This window comes from Daphnia magna, linkage group LG2 (assembly GCF_020631705.1).
Source record: "Daphnia magna isolate NIES linkage group LG2, ASM2063170v1.1, whole genome shotgun sequence".
Lineage (NCBI taxonomy): Eukaryota > Metazoa > Arthropoda > Branchiopoda > Diplostraca > Daphniidae > Daphnia > Daphnia magna.
In genome coordinates this window covers 17,138,762-17,162,606 of record NC_059183.1, presented here as the reverse complement: position 1 = coordinate 17,162,606, position 23,845 = coordinate 17,138,762, and the positions used below count along the sequence as shown (strand labels likewise).

Genomic DNA, 23,845 nt, shown 5'->3' with positions numbered 1-23,845 from the left:
AAAGAAAGAAAAAAAAGAATAAAATTAAAAAGAAGCGGAATACAAGGAAAGATTGTGCGACCTTTCCCTCTCTCTCTGTTATACTCTACACGCCAAGCCGCGTCCGTAATGATTTGGGAACCCGCTCGGAAACTTCATAAAGCGCCGCAACGTTTCTGCCCTTTTTTTTCTCTCAAAAAGGAGGGGGAAGAAGAAAACAGATAGATGTCGGTGCAAAGAGCCAAGAGAACTTATTTAGTCGGTCGTAAAACAAATGGGAATGAAAAGGAAGACTTGGCTTTTCTTTTCCTCATTTCTTTTTCTTTTCCAGTCCGGCGTTCTGTGAGCCGGTTGATATGGCCCGAAAAAAACAAAGATATAGATATACATACATAATATACAGTAGATTTCTACAATATACTATAGGGCCTATATAGGTTCATCCATCATGAACGTTTCTCTCTTTCCATCACGGCTTTTGATCTTTTCTTTTCCCTTCAAATGCTGCAGGTAGCGAAAAGCGCCAGCAGCGAAAGATGATTTTAAAAAAAACAAAAAATGAAATCCCCGGACCGGCATCAGCAACAGCAGGAAGAAGATGATGAAAAAAAAAATGGTAAAGGACCAGTCCAAACAGACACCAAGCGACCAAAAGGCAATCGCATTGGAAGCGGCGGTGCGCCCGTTTGCTTCGTAACTTTCACCTGCGGTCAGTTGCGCCAGCCACAGCAGTCGTCCAACAGAGAAATGGTTACACCACACAGTTCGAATTCTTCTTCTAACATATTTATAAATATATATATTTTTTTTCTTTTTACAATTTGTTCCCCTTCTTGAAGTCTGCATAAATAATGGACCCAACAGCGAGAAATATGAAAGAAAAAAAAAATGTCTAGTCGGGACTCGGGTGTCCATTATAAAGGGGGTGCGAGGGTTTATATTTGCTGCTCTTTCATATTTCTTGTTACGTTCTTCTTCTTGTATTTTGCCTTTTGGCGGGAACATACCCGTATATGTAGTAGATCCTCTTGTACATGACAAGAGCCCTTGACCGCGTTCATTTCTCTTTTCTTCTTCCTTTCAGTTCATTTTTGAAACATTCCTGCTGTGAGCTTTGATCACGATGAGTAAGGCATCCTTGTCTACCTGTTCTACCTCAATCAGTTGATATTCCTCATCATCTTAGCTTACTACCCAACGAGCAAAACGAAAATAGCCTTTACGATGAACGTCGTCGTTTAAAGCGATGGCCTGCACGTTAAGTCACGTTTTGATCTCATCACATTCGTTCTTCCCGTTTTCTCCCTCCTCTCGTCACCGGCCATAAATTCAGTTGGAGAAAGTCGCATTTGTTTGTTGCTGTTTTTTGCAATGTCTTTACTCTTTCCATAAGTACGGACACTACATCTTCCGTTCTTTCAGCTTTGCTCAGTGGAATAGATACGAGAAATGACCAGCACGTCGTCTATTCCTCCATCCTGCTGTCGTTCCTCGCCAAGATTGTTTAACAAAATTTGGCACTCGGCAGGTGCCCTTTCTGTAAGAGACCCCCTAGTGCTGCTGGGGGATCGTTGTTGTTATTTACCGTTTGCTTTCCATTTGTTGGAGCAACACGTCTGGCCACGATGGCGTCCTCTTTCGACAGCCATAATCCCCACAGCATGTACAAAAAGCTGTTTTATCTTGTTGTGTCTGCCAGATTGTGTACATATCCTCGAGAGAGACTAGCCAATCAAGCCAAAGCCTAATAAGGTCTGCACTTTATAGAACTCTAATTCCATATGAAAGAGAAAAGGAGAAACAGCAGCCAACCCGTCATCTTTGACAATAAAAACTATATCAGTCAAAGAAATCAACACACACACAAAAAAAATGCCACGTGTATTCCTCCCCAACAATTCGCTGGGTCAGCGCTCCTATTTTGGCACGTTATTATTAAAGACAAAACAAAAAACAAAAAAGAAAAGAAGCTAAGAGAACAAGCTTTTTTAATCCTAGCTGAAATACTATATACAGCTGCACTGTAAAAACCCAACGTACGTTACACACTGGGGAATCACGCGGTGAAAGTGGCGTTTGAACGTTAGCAGCCCATGTGTCTATAGGCCGTCCCCATGTGTCTAGTTCACCATTTCTTTATTCTTCCCTTTTATTCTGTTTTAATCCTTCTGTTTCGTCCTCTTTGTATATTTTTAGTGAGCGAAGCACGCTCGACTGCCTTGCGCTTTTCAGCGTTATCAAAGCGCATTCCGTCTTACAAGTAGCAGATGGACATGAGCAACTGATATAATGACCGTGATGTTCGTCAACTGTATCCTTCGTTTCTGTCTCTACCTATAGGCCTAGTTGGCGTTATTAACTATAGCGGCTAGTACATGTTTTTCTCTTCACTATCTCATATATCTCTTCAGGATACTTCGTATACCATCCACTCGGCTGCGCAACGGCCTGACGATGAGGGACGAGGAGGAAAAACACTTTTTTTTTTTTAGAAAAAAAAAAAAAAGAATCCATTAATGTGAAAGTATATTTGACGGTGGAACGAGGAGGCGTGGGACTGTGCTGATGATGATGAGCTATGGCCGAACTCGCCCGTCGGGGCTTTCCGCCGTCGTTGAGTAATCACACACCGACCTTCCGTACACAATATTATCGTATCGTTGCTTCATGACTTTCATTGAAAGTAGAATTCTTTTACCTTCCAGTCAAATTCTTTTCTTAAAAAAACTTTCGATGTTTCTTTCCGTTTTTGTGGGGTAGTAGAATTTTTTTTTTTTTTAAATATAATAAGGACTGCAAGTTATTTAGTTTCTCAATTGACTTCTACAGTGGGTGTACAATGATGGACCGTTTCCCTCAAATACCTCAAACCCCCCATCCCTCCTTATGTAGTCTGCATATGATGGAAGGCCAACTAGTCACCTGCCATCAGATGCAATCAACTGCACGCGTGTGGTCAAGCGCAACGTTCCATGACAGGTTATTAGGAGAGTCAAAGGCAATGAAATAATGGATCGCCCTTGACTAGGTAGACAAGGTTTTCAATGTTTCAATCCACGTTCCGAAAAAGGACAGCCTTGTCCCCCCTTCACAAATCTTGGGGGAGATTATAATGTATCGAAGAGCAATTAAGGGCGAATGACGTTACAGGTATATATACGCAGTTTGTGCAGGACTGGGAGAAATCGAATCAGGACATCCAGGGTATGGGAACATGGTTGAGTCTTCTTCAGCCACCACCTCAATCCGCTTCGAATAAGCACCTGCAGCAATCGATGGCGTCATTCTGATTGTAATTATCACACACGCAATGAGAGTTAGAAGCCAATAACTCTGCCCAGCAACATGAGCGACATCAAACTTTCAGATCCAATGGTTAGATGTTTCTCCGCATGTTTTTCAGGGAAGAATTTCACACTTTCAGACACAGATTTGAAACAAACCAGAAACATGTCGGTGGGTCACTTTCTAGCGTATCACAGTCGTAAAACGCCTTATATTTTATGAATGTTTAAATTTAATATTCAGGTAGTCGGTTTTAAATTGAAGGAAGATTTAAGGACAACATCTGGACTTGAGAAGGTTATAGAAGTTTAAATGTGGTCTATTATTACCATTTAACTCTCTACATGATACAAGGGTGTCATAAAAACTAACCCCCCCCCCCCCAAAAAAAAAAAAATTAAAAACGAACACCAATTCGAGATGTTTAAATGTTAACGATCGTTTGATTAACCGGGCTCATTCTCGCTTTAGAGGGGGGAAAAGAGGAGAACTTGAGAAGTCGGGAAAAGGATTTAAAAAAAATACGACTGCTATCGCCTGTCACGTACATAACACATAATAGACATTTGATTCGCTGTTGGAAGATGAGCGACGAAAATTGGTGAAAGACGAGCCAAGCAGAGGGGAGAGCAGCTTGTGACACCTAATAGGTCCTTAAGACGGTCATTTTCTATTCAAATAAACGCTAACTGACGTGTTGTGAGTATGGGGGTCTTTGGCTTTCTATTGGTCCGGGACTAGAAATGAAAAGGCAACAGGTGAAAAAAAAACCGACCATTTACTTTTTTTGATATTTGAAAAAATTTCTTCTTCTTTTTTATTTTTTCCTCGTTTTTACATGTTCCAGGATGATTATTATCCTATATACTATATACGTCGCCACCAACTACAACAGGTAAACTACTATACTTTAGTTTTATTTCATTTCGAGACCGCGGGGAATTGCGTTGGCATCTGGTGCGATGCGCGCTGTTGAATTCACGCGCCGAACGACCGGAAAACAATCGCTACTGCTGGCAGCCTGGAAGTCGACGCAACCGTGGAAAATTCAGACTCACAGACAGCCGACTGTTGGCCAGTGGGCCAGCGGTGACCAGTCGGAAAGCAGAATATAAGATAGATAGGGAAAATCAAATGAAATGAGTATGGCCGCATCTTGTACGCGTGTATGTTGACGTTCCCTGCGTGAGTTCACCAGTCTTGGCCGAATGATGGAAGAGGAAAGAAATTTGTTTCTTCTTCTTTCTTTTGGAGAAAGAAAGAAGAAAATGTAATATGTATATGTATGTTTAATAACATATAAAGGAAGGAGATATGAGAAGATGAAGAGAAAGGGAAAAATGAGTCTGTGCTGGAAGCGTTGAAAATAAAAGATATAAGAAGAAATTCGTTGACGTTTTGAGTTGGATTTAGACCACGATCTTTTCTTGGTGTGGAGAGCAACTTGATGAAAATGAGGAAGGAATGCCCGAGATGTTCCGCATTCTCACATTTTCCGAGCACAAAGTCGAAACAACGACGGCAAACCAAAAGGTCTAAGACCATGACAATCTTTCCTGCTTTATATTCTCAATCATATATTCAAAAGGTTTACAAATAGCCTTTTTTTATTTAAAAAAAAAGAGAACGGACAGAAACAATAGGGCAATCGAAACGTTTTTTTTTTTTTGCTGACCGAGATCAAATCTTTGTAGTTTGTAAGGAAAAAAGAGAGTCCATCTCTCTACGGAATGTGATGGGCTCGTCCGATCGGAACACGCCGGAATCGAGTTCAGGCATCACGAAGATGATGACGAATGTATCCAATCCATGTCCAAGTGGCTGAGCTTCGCATTCTTCTTCTTCTGTGCCAGATCAGAGAAGGAACAAACCGCTCTAGAAATAAATAAAAAAACTAAACAAAAGCACAAAAAAAAGGCCAAATAAAAAAATTTAAACATTAAAAAAGGAGTCAACCATTTCTAGGAAAAGAATAATTAGTTTGGAACGGAATGATTTGTTGCTGGTCTTATTCCGCTTTTCTTTTCTTCGTGGGAGGAACAAAAAAAACAAAACAAAACAAAAGGCGATGGGTATAAACAACAATGTATAACAAGCTAAACCCTTTAGGACCACCGTTCCGGACGGGCAACAGCCACAGAAAATGGCTGAAAAAAAAAAACGAAAATTAAGTGGTCCAAGAACCATCGTCATATTTTGTGTTTTTTTATTATTTCATCCCTGAATAGTTAGACCTTAAGATACGTTCGGAAAACTTTCATGTATAAATCAGACCAATAAATAATACTGCTGCATGTGTATATCTTTAGTGGAATGGGGAAAAAATCAAATTCGGGAATGTTGTCACGGCTATCAGTTCGTGTTCCTCGACATTTTCACTTCAAGAACTTGACACAATTTCTTTAACTTGTTTTTTTTTTTTTTCCCTACCGCTATACAACCCTCCTTACTGTCATCCGATGCCGCGTGATTGTTATACGTAGAGAGGAAGGCCACGGCGAATGAATGAACATGACGCCATTTGAATTCGAGCTAAGTCGTAAAACTCCAAACCAAAAATAATAAAGGAATAATAAAAATAAAAAATGCGTTTCTTTTTAATTCAAAATTTTCGTGTGCATTGTTTCAGAGCTTCTCTTCGAACAGGAGAAAACTTGGAAAAACAGCATGCACTTGTTTCATAATGCCAAGCGTTGGATGTTGTCAAATTCATGCCAATTAACGTCCGGTTAATGACACATCGGTGAAAACTTTGATTGCGCAGATCGAGATCGCTTGTCTCTCTTATTGTGCCTGTTCAGACCCAAATGCGTCGGCGAAATTCCTTTTTAGTTTTGTTGTCTCGAAAAGACACTGAAAATAAGGCCCTTGTGCGTGCAGCTGCGATTTAAACAAGAGAAAAGAAACAAAAGCAGAAAAAAAAGGAGAGCGCTGCGCTCTTATCTTATCTGATCTACTTCTTTTTCTATCCTTCCTCAATGTGTTGCTGCTGTGGTCTTGCCGCTTTGACGGCATTTCTAGGTGACGAAGATGACGAGACGGAAAAAGCCGGAAAAAAGAAAATTAAAGATGGGTCGCGGCGGACGAAAATTCGGCGGCAATGCATTGCAATCACAACTGGAAGGGGCGAGACAGTGACTTTCTCGAAATCTTTTTAAATTTTTTAAATTTTTAGCTGACGTATTAAACGTATCATTCTGTCAGCACAGCATTTGGTGTGAATGATACATACATGTAGCAGGTAATAGCCCAAGAGAATAGTACCGGTAAAGTACAATACTTCCCTTTTACATTTGGTGCAATTACACGTATACTACGGGCGCATATGTCCGCAATCATTGTCTTTTTTCTTAAAACCAGTTGAGTTGCGTCACAAAGCTAAATAAGTATAGAAGCGTCCAAACCAGCATGTTTCCTCGCCTAGCATTTAACTATTGGGGCGGGGCGAGAATAATTTTGTTCCTTTTTCTTTTTTTCTCTCTTTGAAAATAAGCGCTGTCAAATTCGTTTATATGCGTTCCATCTAACCAAGTAACCATAACGTATAAAAAATTGCCTTTTCTCTTTCTTATTAAATTTTTTTTTTCTAATTTTGTTGTCTTTCGCTGAACGACGATGATAGTTGTAAAAATTCGTTGTAGCGAATCGTCGTCGCAGTGCTCCAAATAGAAATGAGCTGCATTATGTAAACGATGGTCCCCCTCTCTTTCCAATCAGACGAATCGCTACGATAGCAATGAAACCCGTTTGAATAAACAACTTCGTTGTCTGCGACCTGATATTGCCTTCCATTCAGAGAAGCCTAGAAAGAAAAAAGAATTATTATTCAAAGCACAGCACGCGGAAAGAAAATCATACACAAAAAAAACTAGAGGGAATAAGAGGGGAGGGGGAAATGCTATTGAATTTTCGTGAGAGCTCCACTTCGTTTGTTTCCGTGTTTCTTTGGCTCGAAAATTCTTGCATATGTAGAAATACTCTTCCATCAGCTTCTTCCATGTTACTATACGCGTACACACACGAGCAATGTATTTACGTATACGTATGTATGTATTCGTTATACGTCGTGTGTATTTTAGACTGCCCCATTGTTCCCACCATGTAACGCCCCTGCAAATGAGGACTGCGTCGAAAGCTTTCCCCCGCGAGCGACTGTTTGGTAATCACAAGCAAAAGAGAAAAAGACAAAATGCAATGACATGGAAAAAAATAAAAAACGAAAACCGCACGATTGTGATTTGAATTCAACGGCATTTCTCATCAACAGGGCTATGTATATATATATTCTATCTGCAAGCGCAAAATACCCGGAATGGGTAAAAGAGACAATAAAAGAAAGCAAATGGAACACGTCGTAATAGACTCCATGTTTTAAAAAAGAAAAGCTGTTGCTACAAAAAAAGGAGATAAAAAAATTCATTTCCAGTGAATTCGTTTTTTTGTTTTTTTCAATGGAGATATCCCAACATGGAAAAATATCAAATCTAATTCAAAGACACTATAAAAATCAGAAAATTCGGTATGTAAGCCAACATCAGCTGTTAGTGTCTCTACCATCAAAGATTCTTACACGTCAGCCAAAAAAAACTGGGTCTTCCTTCTCTTGCGGTAAATGCGCTAGCCCAACGTGACTATAAATCGAACTTTTTTCTCATAGACCACGAGTTCATATTGCGTTTTTACAATAGCCCATAATCTGATTAGATCTCCATTTTACGGATGAAGACTATAACTAACCGGGAGGCTGTCTCTCTTTCTGTTCACGTTGGCGATGTCCTCACTCGAATGTAGGTAATTCAGCGATGGTAGTTATATAGTATAGCTAACATCGCTACATAAAACAGCACACATAGCCATCTCCGACACGCGGGATACGTGACGCTGCTCCGTTATAAACAATTGAAGAGAAAGCGGATCAAATAGATAGCCCGACCCCGTGGAGAAGATGCGCCAAAAAAACAAAACAAAGCGCAGGGGATGTATATATGTGTGTGCAAAGTGCTTGACGAGATTGAGTTGCTGTGTTGCTCCTCCAACTTTGTTTTCTCTTCCTATTTCTACGAAGAGGACTGGCGAAAAGACATGACCGTAAAAAAAAAAAATATATGAAAATGGGGAGAAAAAACAAAAGAAACACATTGGAAGAGAAAATGTACGTGTAAGATGGATTTAGTTTTTTGGACGGCACGCTGAGTTTGGACACTATAAACAATTCATTCTAGTGGCAGGCCGCGGGAATAGCGCAAGAACGGGCTCGGTCCCCCCCATGCATTCGCACATATAGTACAGCAATGTACTCTATTAGTGAGCATCCTTCTTGGGCTATAAGAGTCCTTCCAGCGATAGAGGATGAGAGACAGAGAAAATAAAAAATAAAAAATCTTGCAATCTTTTATTTATGATGACAAATGAAAAGCGAGAAAAGGAAGGTCCGCCACGTATAAACGGTCGAAAGAAAAACGAAAATCTTCGAATGGCCCACTAAGAAAACATTTGTGGCAGTTAGTTGTTGACGTCGACTTTCGCCAAAACGAAGAGTAATGGACCAGCTTTTCTCTTCGTTTCTTTCTTCTTCTTATACATCGACATAGCACTGCTGTTTTGGCTATTTTATTTGTTCCCTCTTCTCCTACATCGATCCCAAAAAAGGAGTGTCGTCCTCGTCCATCTTATCTATAGTCAACCTCTTGAACCCAATTTCCCTTTTGCCCTAACCTCTTATCATGTCCGGATTCCAATTGAGAAGAAAATGGTTGATGATGGACGCCAATCACGTTATTATTATAAAAAAAAAGAAATGGGCGGAACGTGTACGCAAACCGACAGTCTTATCATAAGACTCTGCATGGGGTTCACGGCACGACTCAATCAAGCGTTTCAGTAGAAAAACGACGACAATAACAACAATGTAAAATATTTGTAGTGTTTGCTGTGTACATCTACTAAAACATAAATTTTAAAATAGCTTCCTCCTTTTATTTTATACCTTTCTCCGCCTAAATCGTGTCGCTTTGTTTTTTGGCAATGTTCATTCACTGAATGTCGAAGCGGCTCAGTCACGATCCCCACATGCGCCTTCAATCAAACCGTTTTTGGCGTAGGTGCGATTTGAAGCCTTCGTGAAAGCCGATGTTCTTGCGGCTTGTCATTTCTTTGATCATTTCCTTTTTCGTTTTGATGACTAGGATATATACAATGTTCCAAAACAGCAGTCAAAACAAGAGCCCAATCGATCGGATGTTCCGCGTCCCGCTCAACATCTCGTACACGCCTGTTTGTTAGTCATTGACTACTAAAAAGAAGGTGGATGTGCATTGCTTTAGGGAGTTTTTATTAATGAAAGAGAGAGGTGTAAAAATAAAAAAAAAAGATTTCTTTGTACACCCAAATGTAGCTTTAAAAAAAAAAGGAAAAGGGAAAGAAGAAGAAAATAAAAAAGTGTGTCAAAGTAACAGGTCATCCTCATTCCGTTTGAAAAAAAAATGCCTTGGCGGAAATGCCATTTGAGTATAAAGAAGTGGACAAACGAAAACAAAAACCTAATCGATAGGGCATTATTGTGTCCATCGTTCCATATTTTGAGTGAGAAGCCGATAAGGGAAGAGAGAAAGTGTTCCAGTGACAGATACAGGTTTTGAGGGCACGCATACCAATGAAGATGCTGCTGGGCTGAATAGCCACCGATAGTTAGGGCATTAGAATCGTTCTTCTTTCACAGCATCTCACGCCACTAAGAGAGAGAACACCCTTTTATTTAAATTCTGCCCTGTGTGTGTCCGCTGGCATTTTAAATATCATAAAATCAAATCAAGGAAGACGAAAGGGAAAATAAGAGAAGGTTCTTCCTCATTTTTTTTTTTTCCTCCTCTGGCCCTCCATCATCATCATTCGAAAAATCACGTACGTGTTGGTCTTTGCTCAACTGCCATTCTTATTCTTTCCTTCAATTCACCCCATTTCTGAAACCGGATACATGTACAGATCTCGATTTCGATTGCAGAATTGTTTATGAATACATTACGAGATTAGACAGCATCTAATCTATACTATACACTCACACACGTATACGTATAAGAAAACAGAGTGGAGAGCTTCCACAGAATCAGGTACCATTTGTATGGACGTGCAGTTGTAGTCTGCTGTGTTCGGAGAAAAAGAGAAGTCTAGGTGTTGAGGCGGGCAGGAAAAAAAAAAGGTAGGAAGGTAGGCGGCCCCAAACCCGACTGACCTACATTTTCCCGTTTCCCTTCTTTAAAAAAAAAAAAAGCCACCATCACTGCCTTAGCTATGCTTGCCAGCTTATAGTGTAAAAAAAAAAAAGAGCTTCTCTCTTTCTCTCTCAACAAGGGTGGGGAGGTGGGCGGCAAAGGGGATGGCCAGCCAGTGTGTAAGCTTAGCCACGTACCGATCGAAGGTGAAAGGGACTCCCCTTATATATATTTAGGCAGAGGGATTTCTTCAACCTGTTCGTACACGCTCTTGAGATATCGAGCAAGGACGGTGGTGCTCCCAGTGTGCTCCTTCATTCACCGCATCGAGTGCCTTAAACTTCTGTTTTCCGTCTACTGTCCAAGTAAACACACAGTTCCTCTTTCTCTAGACCTATAGAGCCGGAGCAAAGCCGCAAGTGTCCCGAAATTTTGTTGAGGTTGTCGCCAGTTGTATCGACAGGTGAGCTGCGCTAATAATTTCGACCTGGTTCTAAACGTTGTTACGAGCCAATGAAAAGAGATACACGTATAGTTTTTGTTTTTCCTCCCCCCATTTATTTTTTTTTTAAAAACAGATATCGGCTGTCCCGAACGTCTGCCGACGTTTTTCACGAGGAGAAAACAACTGAAGCGCACGCGCTCACGCCGGTCAAACGCAAGAAAGTCGAGAGAAAATGATGGCAGCCAGAGGCTCATCTATCGTCGTCCTGTTGATTGTCTTAATGGCATCGTCAATCTTCTGCCAAGAATCGTGGAGCCAAACGAGAGTTAAACGAGATAAAGGTGGCCATCATCATCAGGTAGGATGACCCTTTTCAATATCTTTCTTTTTCTCCCAAGATTATTCCCCTAAAAAAAAAAGAAGGAAATGGGGGGGAAGAAGACAAAAATTTCACATCCGCAAGTGAAAAGAAAATCGACACCAGTGCGACGATTGTCAAACTAACTAACTCCATACAAACAACCTTAACCCAACTTAATCCTTGTTTGCAAAGTGCTGTAGTTGTACATATTTCCTCCTGGATTGCGGATTGAAAATTTGAATGAAATCAAATAGGGGAGCCCTTTTCAGCACACGTCAATAGAAAAATGGAAGGTTTGGGCCGAATTTGCAAACGGCCTGACCAGCAAAGAGGTTTTTTTTTTTTTTCTGTAATTTCCGGTTGGTTTGATTTGGAACGCAGTCCCGAGAATTAAATGTTGTTGTTTTCGTTTCGGGTGGGTGGTTTTTTAAATCTTAGAATTAGGGCAATACCGTGCACCAAAGGTATATAATCAGCCAAGCAATGGGAAAAGGAAGCTATTCCGCACACACTTTGTTAGTTCGCACTGATTACCAGACTATTATTACGTATTTTAAACGGGCCGAAGGCGAATTCCGACAAAATCGTTCACAAAAGGTTACACGAAAGTAAACAAACCGAGACTCGAACGATAGAGGGATCAACTCGTATGTTCCGTCTAGCTTTTTTGTTTTGTTTTTTTCATTCATTCGAAGAACAATCTTTCAGTGAAATTGATGGATGATGGTGCAAAAGACAAGGAGAATAGAAAAACAACAAAACGAACACACGCGGTCTGACTTTCTCCTGACCAATTAATCAATATTCGTGTGTATAATTTCATTTTTTTGTTCACTAGTTATCCATCGTAATTGGCAGTTTTTTTTCTTTCTTGTATTTATTATCTGTATTCGAGAGGCACCGTAAATGATCGGAGAAACCAACGCCATCTTATCAATCGAGTACGTGGGCAAGAGTCCACGCGAATTCATGCGTGCGTATCGTTGTGCGTGTGTGTGGCATTTATTTAAACGTAAAAAAAGAAAAGAGTCATGCAGAAAGAAAGGAGAAAAAACAAAAACAAAAAGAGGACAGGTTGTTTTCTTTGGGCGTGTATGATAGTTGCATAACACGAACTAACTTTCGTTGGGGGGGTCCCATCGTCTTTGATGTTGTACACATACAGGAAGTAGGGCGACAGCGTCAGCCAGCTATTACCGGTGATCACCGGTACAGCTCTCACGTTGTCGCTCCCGTCGTCCGGCCAACGGCGGTGATTGAAACTGAATCTGTGCGGCCCATCGGCAATAACAATCATCACCTCAGCGGACAACCGAGCCAGCGGTACCAACACTTCCGTCATCCGACAAGAAGACCCGATCACCAACACAAGCGGATGGTTCTGCTCGCTCCACGACGGCCAATCAACGCTAACCAGTTATCTGTATTACCCCAAATTAAGCGCTAGATTTTTACGCAATTTTAAGATTGATTGATTTATTTTCATTTTCATTTTTCTTCCCCACTGCGCAATGCAAAAGAGAAAGAAATTCTCGTCACGGGCAAAAACTTGTGGGGAGCACCAATCACCGTCACCTTTCCCTCAATTATCTTCTTATTTTTATTTCATTGATTACCCATTTTTCTTTTTTGGTGGTCCTTCTGCATACCACTGTTATTTCCTCCACTTCTTCTTGTCCCTTGTCTTCCTTTTTTCCCGAGCCAAAATGATTGCCTCTTTAATGGCGAGTTCATGAGAACACCTTCGACCCCGATTTCTCCTGTTCGTTCTCTTCCCTCTTTTTCCTACTCTTTTTCTTTTTCGGTCGTGTGCGTTGCTTGCCAGCGCCCAATCTCAATCCCTGAAAAGTTTACGCGTTTTCACATGTCTATATATGTCGCTCTACACGATATAGTATATATTCATATTCTAATTTTTTATTTTTATTATTTATTTTTTTTCTGGTTGATATTCCAGGCCGGGACCTTTGATCTTGTTCTACCTTCTCATCTTTTATTTTATTTTTATTTTTGCAAAAAAAAAAATTCTCTCATTCTCGTATCCTGTTTATGCCTTAATGAAGGGGTTGGCACATCTGTGGGGTGTTATTGTATAGTAGTTTGAAGTTGCTCATTTTCCTGTATGTAATGTCGACTGAAACTAACCTCAATCAGACGTGACACCATTTTTTTTTTCACGATCAATGCACAAATGTGATAAAGTGTAATTTGCTGTGCAGGGATATAGTCATCTAACTGTTCTTTTGTTTTGTTTTCATTTTATGTTCTGATTGAAACAGCATGGCCCGATTGGACCAACGCAACACTACGCCCCGCAGCCTGCACCCCAGAGTCAAAGACCTGCTTACCTACCGGCTATTTTGCCGATTTATCTTCGTCCATCTTCCATTATTCTTCCATCGCCTCCGACCCAGTCTTATCAACAGCCAAGCGGTTACGCTTCGGCTCCCGTTCCGCAGAGCCAGCCGTCGTATAACCAAGCTCCTCCACCGGCTCCATACCAGCCTGCGCCACCACCACCGGTCCCGCAACAACCTCAATACCAACAAGCTCAGTATCAGCCTCCTCCTCCTCCCCCACCTGCTCCTTACCAGCCGCAACCGCAGTACCAACCAGCCCCACCACCACCGCAACCAGCTGCTCCTCCAGCATCTTATCAATCTGCTCCTCCAGCTGTGTACAACGAAGCTCCTTTACCTGTGCCTCTGTACGCTCGTCAACCTCAACAGAATGCTGCCCCGGAATCTTACAATCAGCCACCGCAGCAGGAAAGCACTACGGCCGCTTCGTACGAAGTGTTTCAGCAACAGGAGCCCGAACAGGCTGTCCAATCCGGCGGTTACGCCAATTCGGAACCGGTCACCGTCCCGCCAATCATCGAGGAATCGGCTAGTTACAGCACTTATGCCCCAGTAGCCGATCAGGACATCCAGACGAATTCCATCGGCGCATTGCCAGTTCCTCCTCCACCTGGCGGCGCATTGCCAGTTCCTCCTCCACTTGGCGGCGCTGTTGCTACTGCTGTCGCTGCTGTTGATGATGGCAAAAAGGAGGAAGCATCTCAATGGTCTGAAGGCTCCATTCCATGGCAATTGGAGAAACTAGGGCTCAACACGTTGAATGACCTTCTCGTCCTATCCGGTTTGGATGAAATGTTCGACAAAGAAGGTGAGAAATCGTGAACGTCGACCGACGATCCTTTTATTGCGTAGGCAGCAAATCACAACCCGAATTCGTGTGTTGTATTCATGCAAATTCGGATGCCCTGTTTGATTTCTTTTTCCGTTATCAGACAGGTTTGTTTTGTTTTGGGGTTTTTTTACTTGGGTGAGGCCAGAGCAAAATGTCTGGCCAAGAAATCCAATGAAAAGGGAAAATGTGACCCGCTTTTTCTTTTTTAAGACTCTCTCTGTTCCTCCCTTTCTTTATTATCGCCGTCCAGCAATAATCAAAACAACAAATAAGGGCAAAAGAGATCAAAGAGACGTAGAAAATTCAAATATCTCATCAATGATTTTTGTTTTTTTGTTTTTTTTTTCCTTTTGTGCAGGACCTTTTACCGTCTTTGTGCCAGTCGATCAGGCATTCGAAATCCTCATCCAGAAGTTCGGCGGCATGGAAAAAGCCAGCGAAGAGTTCAACAAAAACCCAGACGTCCTTAATTCGGTAAGTTTTTTGTTTCGAACAAATTTCAGATACTGTCGCTGTGCCGATGTTATCCTATACTCGACTATACAAGAAATGAAGAAGCAAATGAAGTTAGAGTCTGTCAAAAAGGCAGATGGTAGTTGTTGTCCCTAATCCGATCAGTAGATCGCTAATGTGCTGTTCGACATGGTTACAGTCTCGTCAGAAAATCCACGGGAAAAAAGCAAACAAACAAACCCAAAAAATAAAGAGTCCGTGACGGCTGGCCCAGTCACGGCTTCACACTAAGGGTCTTTTATTTCACTGGAAAAAAAAAAAAAAAAAAAATGTTTTTTGGCAATTGTCCAATAGAGAAAGTCTTTGATTTAACAGAAAAGAAAAGCCAAGCGCACACAGACAGACATGTACTAATGGAAGACAACACACATAGCTATTTTTGGGAAAAATCCAAAAATGTTAAGGGCCGCGGTTTCAACCAAATGTGTTCCCCTTTTTTTTTTTTTTTTCTCTTCTTCCTCTTCGTTTTCTACCATGTTCAGGTATGCGACTGGGCGCGGGCCCAGAAGCTCCAAGGCATCGCTGCTTCGTAGCCCTTACCAACTATAGCTCTACACTAGCTTCTCTTATGTGTTGTTTTGTTTTGTTTTTTTCTTTCTTCTTCCTTCTCTCTTCAGCGGAGAGAAAACGAAATTCTTCCTTTTCTCTTATTGAACCGGTCGTCTTGAATGATGGCCGGCCCCCAGAAACACACGCACAGGTGAAACGAGGGCCCCTTTTCCCCGAGCCCACTGGGCAAATGCACCAACTTTCACCGGAGAGCGTCTTTTACACGCACGAGAGCCTCGCGCGCCACTCATTTTTTTTTTCTTTCTTATTTTAGCTGTTGAAAATGTAGACGACAGCAACTGTGTACCTGTTTCATGTTGGCCAGGAATGCTGCTTTAAAGCTTCTTACCGCAAAATGAAAAAAAAAAGACTTTTTTAAAAATGGCACGCAAAACGTTACTAGACAACACACTTCTTTTGCGGTTTTCTGTTGCCCTTCTTTCTTCTATCTATGTTGCTGTCAATTTCAATCATATCAATGTGTTCTCTTAAAAAAAACTCAAATGTGTTTTTTGGTGTTTCTTTTTTGATTTTGATTTGCGACAGCTGTTGAAGCACCACGTCGTGGCCGGCTCCATCTCATCTTCCTCTCTGCAAAACAACGGCGTCATGCAAAGTCTGCTCACCACTCCGCTGCGAGTCAAATTCTACGAATCGGAAGACAGCGAATGGCGTCCATTAAAGGTAAATACTGAGGTACACCATGTTCTTTGGCTTGGATTTTTTCTTCTTCTTCTTCTCAAAGTCCACGTCCCTTTAATTTGCGGTCTCGTTCGTTCAACTCCACCGGTTTTTATTCATTCCCACCGCATTGACTAAAAGACATCAACGAAACAAAAAAAAACTTTCACCTTTTTATTCATGGAGGCCAGTTATGGAGGCCCTCATTGCCAAATAAAAAAATTATTATTAAAAACAACATCTAAAATAATCAAGAAAATTAAATAGAAGACAACAGGTGGTCATTCCCATTGCTATAGTGACCCGTTGGCTTTTTATTTGATAAAACAGTCTACGTGTCGGTTTCTCTCTCTACCTCTGTCGCTGTCCTATCTATAATTCTTTTGTATGTGTTACAAACATGTCGAAAGGAGACCGTAGTGGCTGCATCGACTGTGTGAAAGTTACTTAATTCCTTGTCTTTCTTTCTTTTTTCTCTCTCTCTTTCCCTGCAAGTCTTTGATAGGATTGCCTAACAATTCTCTCCCTCCCACCTGTAATGTATTTTGTAAGGGAAGAACGTGGGCAGGGGATTAAAAGGGCGCATACAGATTGGCCGTTGAAGAGAGAAAGTCAGATGACACGGCTCTTTTTTTTTTTTTCTAATTTTCATTTTCTTTTTTTTATTTCATTTTCTTTTTTTTTTTTTTATGTGGTAATCCGACAGGTGATCACGGTGAACGGTGCCCGTTTCGTCAAACCCGACATTCAAGCCACCAATGGCGTTATCCATATCGTCGATCGGGTCCTCTTCCCCGTACCTCAGGCCGATATCTACAACACGCTCAAAAACGATCCCGCTCAGCGATACACCACGTTGATTTCCGCCATCGATAAAGCGGGACTAACGACCGTTCTGGCTAATCCCACGGGTAAAACAAAAATTTTTTTTTTTGTCCAAATTTGACTTCCATGAACATTATTTTCCCACAAAACAAAGTGTTAATGAAAATCATAGCACCGCGACGAGGAAAGTGAATTTACTAAAGATGAAAATTTGTTCAAATCATTTCACCACACACAGGCGGACCTTACACGGTGTTCGCGCCAACCAATAAGGCTTTCTCGTTGATATCTCGTTCCGAGCTGAACGCAATCCTGAACGATCCGGCTAAATTGACCAAGCTGCTCCAACGCCACGTCGTCCAAGATTTAATCTACACTTCCGGCCTTCAGGGTTTCCAGAAAGCCTACGCCTTGGATTTCGAAATCCTTTACATCTACCACGCCAAGGGTGAGTGAAGCAAGATTCATCTTTGTTAACGATTTACGATCCTTTTCACTTTCACATGTATAGCAATAGCATTAAGAAATGTTTGTTTCATCTTGACCATTGTGACACCTTTTTATATTCCAGGTATGACCAAGGTCAACGGAGCTAACGTCATCGATCAGGACAACACAACATTGAATGGTGTCATCCATACGATCGATTCAGTTTTGGGTCTTTATTGATTGAGGGACCGGCTGAGCCGCCTCTAGTCACAACCCGAACACTTTATCGACTACTAGAAAACAAAAAACAAACAAAACGCAACAGTTCTATTACATATAGTAGCTCTATAGAGTTATCTTTTTTTTTTTTTCCCTCTCGGCCTTTATCTAAAAATTAAATATATTTCTTAAGTTTTCTTCCTTCTTTCATCCTCCCTTTTCTTTTCACGTCTTCACTCTTGAGGTGAAGAGGTTTCCTATGGTCATGTAAAACCATCCGACCCGCAAAAACATTCGCCACTAAAGTGAGCGAATGAAAGTTCTCCAAAAAGACTGCGGATTTGTTTCGTCCAGTCTTTGAAACATTTGTCCATATCGTTATTCGTCCAGGTGGATCACATGTTAATTTCTTTTTTTTTTTCTCTCTCTTTTGTTTTTTTTGTATGTGTTCTTTTCTGATCCACCTAAGCCATTTTTATATATCTCCCAATCGTCATTTCGCTACACGTATCCAGAAAGAGTGTTACTAATTGCCAAGTGATTGGCGAGATATCACGTCCTCCTCTCCTTAAAAATAACCATAATACTATTATGCATGTATTCATTTCTCATCAAACACACAGTGAGTATTATGAACAAAAAAAGGAAAAAAAAAGAAGAAAGTATAAACGAAAACAAATTGACGTGCTCAATGGCCAGTCTGTTGGCAGTGTGCACAATTCGCGAGAAATGTCGACCGCTTATGTGCGCACGCAGCTGAGGGACAATAAACGTGGTTTAACTTTTGATAAACGTGTACATTTATCTCAATAAAAAGCACTTTGATTATCAAGGATTTCTTCGTAACAAATCAACTGGAATTACAAATGTAAATGAAAATTTGAAAGGATAAAGCATTGATACTTGTTTTACCTGATTGCCAGGGAAAGGCTTTTGCTTTCAACTGACTGCAATGTGTATTAGCAAAAAAACAAATAAAATAAATAAATTCATTTTAAATTGGCTTGTCTTCTAACACAAAACAAAAAAAAAATACCGGTTGCAAAAGAAAAGCAAAACAAGCAAATTTGGAGAGAAAGTATCGAGCGATACTAAAGCATAAGAACAGAACGAATTTGATAGTACATGAAAGTTTCGTCGGCTCTGTTGGCGCAATAATTTCAACCGGTGCCCATTTTCGGAATTGAACGCAGACTAACCCACTTGAGCCAGAATGTTGGTGCACTAACGTTTGTGCCAACAAGGACGTTACAATAGCGCGGTACGGTACATCGTTAAAATAATTTGGTACTTTAAAGCGGACTATTAGTAACAATTGAAATGGTTTCCTTATCGATGTACGCTCGGGCATTAGAGAACCTGCTATAATCTAACCTGGAGCGGCTATGTTCACCGGAACTCAAGCGAAACTTTCGTGAGCAGTTTATTAACTTGTTGAACACGGAATATGATGCTATAAATAGGAACACTGTATTATGTCGACCACCCAGATGTAGAAGCTCCCGCAATATATGGCATCTATAACACAATAGTATTAACACAAATTGGTCAAAGAAAAGAAGAGCCAATTTTCACGAAATCATTGCGATTTCACGTATTATGGGATTTTGAGATCAGGCCCATCACTTTCCCCCCAAAAGGAAAAAGATAATTTGATCATTCGGGGCCCTAAAAGGAAACCAAACAAATCCGCAACACAATTGAAATCATTTCTCGCGTACCGTACCAACTGGCGATTGGTATCGTTTAACTGGGTTCGCGACTTTCAGATAAGACGCTTAAAACTTGTTCGAATTTCGCATAACGTTGATGACTATCAACTGACACGCCCCGACTGCCCCATAGGAATTTCAGTTGAAACTCGGTGCGGAAGACATCTGTCAAGATCTCGTCGATTGTGGAGCTCTCCAAGACTTTTCTGCTGTTGCGCAAGTAGAGTGGTAGGTTGAGGGACCAAGATCGAATCAATTCCATGTGACTTGCCAACAGATCCAATCCGAAATCGGGTCCTGTCGATGGCAGATGGATATTGAGCAGAGGCAACTTCGCTCCATCGTCAACCGTGAAAGACTCCATCGTGGCCGTCCACAACAAAATGGCAGAATGCAAATCGGGAATGGTGGTATTGGGTGCGTGAGCCACGACCTCTGCTCGATGATGGGGCCTCAAACGGGTTTCGAACGTGTAAGCCGTCGACGTATGTCGCTGCCTCAGTAAATTCCACGTCGCTGACAAACGTTGAATCTGCAAAATTCAGTTCAGAAGTTAAACAAACAGGCCTTCAACGTGAATTCCGTATCAATAATAAAAATCATTTACCTGAGGCATGCAAAGGCCGAACATCAAACCGGCGAATCCGTACATGTTTCCCAGCGCTGTTTTACTCTCGATGGCGACTTCGATCCACAAATTTAACATTGTCATGCGGTCCTCGACTGTTGGGCAGGTGAGAATCGTCACAGCCACGAATAACCTCAAGCAATGTGTCCTGCAATATCGTACACGAAAATTGAAAGTTATTGAATGATTGGCTTGTTGCGTGAATTACCTTTCTAAGAGATCGAGACGTAACTGTTGACCATTGGGTAAGACGCAGAGTTCGATGCCGGATGTGATGCCACGATCGACGTAGTGGCTATGATAGTGGAAAAACGTATGATCCAAAAGCGGCTCGGGCAAACCTCCCAGGACATCAAGATCGTCTGCGATGTAATTAAATCGCAAGTCAGGAAATTTAGTTATTTAAATTTGGTATTCGTTTCTACCGTGTAACAGATGTAAAGCGATCGATTTAGAAGAATGCGAGTCTAACACCGCGGATAGCCCCTCTAAGGAACTGACTTCTAGCGGCTTGTTCTCGATAGTCGGTAACAAGAGTGTCTGCAAGGTGAATGGAAAGTTTGTTCTTATTTTTTATCTGTTTAATCAGAAATAATAACACAAAACTGAGATCAATCAAACAAAAATTACTTGAAAGTTCTCAACGTCGAATAACGATGGGAATTGGCGATGCAGTGATGATGGATGCCCTTCATTGACGCTTGATTGATTGTCTTCATTGCTCGTCAGGTGCGGTTGATTGAAAGTGGCTTCGACATCGAAATCGCAACTCCGCCGATCCAGGAAAGAGTTTCGTGTAACTGACATGGGCCGATTTGGGATTTTGCCGGGTCGTCTCAAACGTGGTAACGTAGCCGGAAGCTGGGGCAGTACGTCCTCTGCTTCATTCTTTTCCTCGCCATCCAGCGCAACGCTTTCATTAATCCGGTTGAGAGAAACAGACTCGTCTGGAACAACTTCTTCTTGTTGGTAGATTTGCGACGGCACTCGACTGGGTTTTGGAGGACATCCAAGTGACGCCCCTTCTGCCGACAGTGAAGGATCGCTTGGTCTCCGCCTCATCATCACTCGATTGGAAGCAGATGGTGTAGATCGAGGCAATGATTGCGTCGAGTACTCACGGGCCGTCGGGTGTACCATCCGCACTCTGCCTGTCACCGCCGGTAGAGGGTTCCTACCCGAATACAAGCCAGCGCAACCGGATTGGCTCGCGCTGCTCGATGATGGATGATACGATCGCGAGCCAACACCGTACTGACTAGAGTACAACGAAAGTGGTTTCGTTCGGTTAACTGGCGTTGTAATTTTGGCGCCCGTGGCCGCCGTGACGGCCTTGCCACTGCTGACGTAACACGTCACCAAATCTGAAATCGTTTCAAACGGCTCGTCTTCCAATCTGTACTGGATCGATTCGTAAACCGTATTGGGTTGAATGGTCACCTGTTGGCGGAACGAATGGATATTGGTAAGGAGAGACGTGCGATGGACAATCAGGTCAAAGTTCCAATGGCATTTTTAGAACGAGGGCTACTGCTTCTGCCCCATTCTTTTGATGACAGTTGGCTTACCTTGGAAATGATAAAGTGGAGGTAAGACCCTCTACAGACGGTGGAGAGGACAAGGTCGCCCGGTTGACCTGTCGAAGAATCTCGAATGAGGAATTCGCCATCGTTTTTTAACAAAGTTTCTGCGTGGCTGCGAGGAATCGATCCGTGGTACCTAAAAGGGAACAATGGCAGGGGAGAAGAGGGTAAGGAAAAGTTTGAAATGGATCGAGATCCGTCGGATCGATCAATGACAGTTGGACGCTGTTGTTGTATTTACCAAGCGTGTGAGTCGAGACAGCGCCCATCCAGGCTGAGTTCCCATTCCAGCTGACGACGAAGGCTTTCAGCTTCCGTCAACTCTGCACCGGCAATGTTGTCGTAATCTTGCTGTCGATTTGGATTGAAATAACAGGCACGATGAATGAACGAAAACTCAAGCAGACAGAGAAAGGCGTTGGTTGTTGTTTTAAGTAAAGATTCCGAGACTTACCATTCGAGAGATGTTGAGAACGCTGGCACTGTGCTGGTGCAGCAGACTCTTGTTGTGCGCCGACTGCGCGAATTCCGAACGCGACCTGCGCGCACATCAAACAATATTTCAAGCGAGGGTGGAAAAATCAGCTGAGTCGCATGGATTCAGAAACGCGATCGTTCTTCGACCAACGCACTGGACAGCTCGGAATTCAATGACTAATTCATCGGGTCACCGACGCATTCAGAGGAAGAAAAAAAAAAACAGCTCAAACCCAAACAAAAGCTGCAAGGAAAAAAGACCCAAGGCTATTTTGAAATAACGCTCTCGATATCCTCCCTCGTCGGAGCTCAAACGATTGGCCTGTTTGGTGATTTTCAAAGATACTGTATCAGAGAACTTGAAAAGCTATACGTTGCTCTGACATCCTTCTCGCTTCTCCATTGATACCATCAACGGTTGGAGGGGGAGGAGTGAGGGCCGAACAAGCCCGATATTGATTTTCATCTCCCTCCGCCGCCGACTCTTGTATCCCATTCCTCGCTTCTCCCGATATTTAATATGCATTTAGAGAATTCCACACCATCTAGTGGTGAACTTATCTACTTCTTTGAATTATTTCCTACGAAATAACAACCACCGAAAAACTTTCGTTTGTTTTGATCTTGGACATTCACTGACGTACAACATCCGGGATCTTGCTGATTTCCGGCACCCACCTGTATTTCGCTAATGCGTCATCGACGAAGGCCGTTGAAAAGCTTGCCTGATTCTCGGGATGATTCAGCTCCTTCTGCTCCCGTTGCCGCATTCCTGCACAGATAAAGTGAAGTGGACAAAAGAATCAGTTCAAAATATGTTGGGCACGAAATAATCTAAGAAATGTGTAGACGAAATGTCGTCAAGTGGATTTCCAGTTTCAAATTATAAAAAAAAAAAAACACTTCAGGGCATTGGATCAGAGCGGCTACAAATACAAACACGTAATCAGTCTAGCATTGTTTAGCTGCAATCCATAAATAGTTGAGAAATGGATCGATTTTGTTGTACGATAAGAATTTCAGGGGATGCACCTGTTAGACTTGATACGTGTTTGTGTGACTTGTCAAGGGGAGTAGATCACGCTTCCCGTTGCGTTAATGAGCAAGCAGGAGTCTGGCATCGGGAGAGAGGCAAACATGAGAAAAATCACGCGATCTAAAACCAGCCTCTTCCTGAGTTAGGAGGTTAAAATAACCCTCTCATATTTTTTCTCCTTTACTTTTCTTGGTATGACAAGTAAATCGAAAGTTTTCTTTTAAAAAGATAAAAGCCATGGAAACACTTACGAAGGTTGAGTTTGGCTCTGAGTGAAACAAGGCTGGAAACTATTCTAGCCCTATGGGCACTGTTCTTGATCCCAATTTGATTCACGATGGCCGTTTCATCCAGATGAAGTATATCCTGACGAAAGCCATTTAGTTAAATGGTGAGTAACTCTGTGAAATGAATCCATTTCGGGGAAAAAAAACATACCTGAACGCCATTGTAATTCGCAAAAAGGTGTTGGTACTGTGGTAGGTTTAACGAATGAAGCCAGTATTTGATATCTAAATGCATACTGCTTTTTTGTTTGTTTGGGATTTTAAAACACTCACTACTCGCTTATTGTCGAGACGTGCTGACTGAAAGACCCAACCACTAGTCTCGCTTGGTGCACACACAATGCACTCACCTGAACCGTATATAATCAACAAGTAGGAAGCGGTTCTAATCTGCGGCGCCGGGCAAGAGTCATATTCCGTTTCCAAACCCTGGGCT

At 41.9% G+C, this 23,845-nt stretch overlaps 2 protein-coding genes across 5 annotated transcripts; one reads left to right on the top strand and one right to left on the bottom strand.

Moving 5' to 3' along the window:
• Positions 1-10,719: 10,719 nt before the first annotated feature.
• Positions 10,720-18,472, top strand: LOC116917716 (BRD4-interacting chromatin-remodeling complex-associated protein). 4 transcript variants are annotated; one of them, XM_045170291.1, is made up of 10 exons: positions 10,720-10,935; positions 11,051-11,275; positions 12,444-12,701; positions 13,558-14,249; positions 14,280-14,446; positions 14,829-14,944; positions 16,079-16,228; positions 16,920-17,124; positions 17,277-17,486; positions 17,610-18,472. In XM_045170291.1, exons 2-10 carry the CDS (start codon positions 11,150-11,152, stop codon positions 17,705-17,707), a joined length of 2,022 nt encoding a protein of 673 aa, XP_045026226.1. In that variant the 5' UTR covers positions 10,720-10,935; positions 11,051-11,149; the 3' UTR covers positions 17,708-18,472. The 4 variants fall into 4 exon arrangements, with proteins under 4 accessions (XP_045026226.1, XP_045026225.1, XP_045026224.1 ...); XM_045170290.1 differs by having other exon boundaries at positions 13,558-14,446; positions 16,079-16,216; XM_045170289.1 differs by having other exon boundaries at positions 13,558-14,446.
• Positions 18,109-23,763, bottom strand: LOC116917715 (breast cancer anti-estrogen resistance protein 3 homolog). The gene is made up of 11 exons (XM_032923307.2): positions 23,561-23,763; positions 23,374-23,488; positions 22,765-22,858; positions 22,064-22,148; positions 21,851-21,960; positions 21,595-21,745; positions 20,657-21,466; positions 20,452-20,566; positions 20,235-20,388; positions 20,006-20,174; positions 18,109-19,930 (listed from the first exon to the last, which is right to left on the bottom strand). Exons 1-11 carry the CDS (start codon positions 23,642-23,644, stop codon positions 19,433-19,435), a joined length of 2,385 nt encoding a protein of 794 aa, XP_032779198.2. The 5' UTR covers positions 23,645-23,763; the 3' UTR covers positions 18,109-19,432.
• Between the last annotated feature and the right edge of the window lie 82 nt (positions 23,764-23,845).

Excerpts from the sequence above, each read along its gene's own strand:
- LOC116917716 (XM_045170289.1), top strand. The coding sequence starts at position 11,150 with ATGATGGCAGCCAGAGGCTCATCTATCGTCGTCCTGTTGATTGTCTTA. Across the intron at positions 11,276-12,443 it reads AAGGTGGCCATCATCATCAG|GAAGTAGGGCGACAGCGTCA; the intron begins GTAGGATGACCC and ends GTACACATACAG. Across the intron at positions 12,702-13,557 it reads TCAACGCTAACCAGTTATCT|CATGGCCCGATTGGACCAAC; the intron begins GTATTACCCCAA and ends TGATTGAAACAG.
- LOC116917715 (XM_032923307.2), bottom strand. The coding sequence starts at position 23,644 with ATGCATTTAGATATCAAATACTGGCTTCATTCGTTAAACCTACCACAG. Across the intron at positions 20,389-20,451 it reads CGCTTTACATCTGTTACACG|ACGATCTTGATGTCCTGGGA; the intron begins GTAGAAACGAAT and ends ATTACATCGCAG. Across the intron at positions 20,175-20,234 it reads CGTCTCGATCTCTTAGAAAG|GACACATTGCTTGAGGTTAT; the intron begins GTAATTCACGCA and ends ACGATATTGCAG.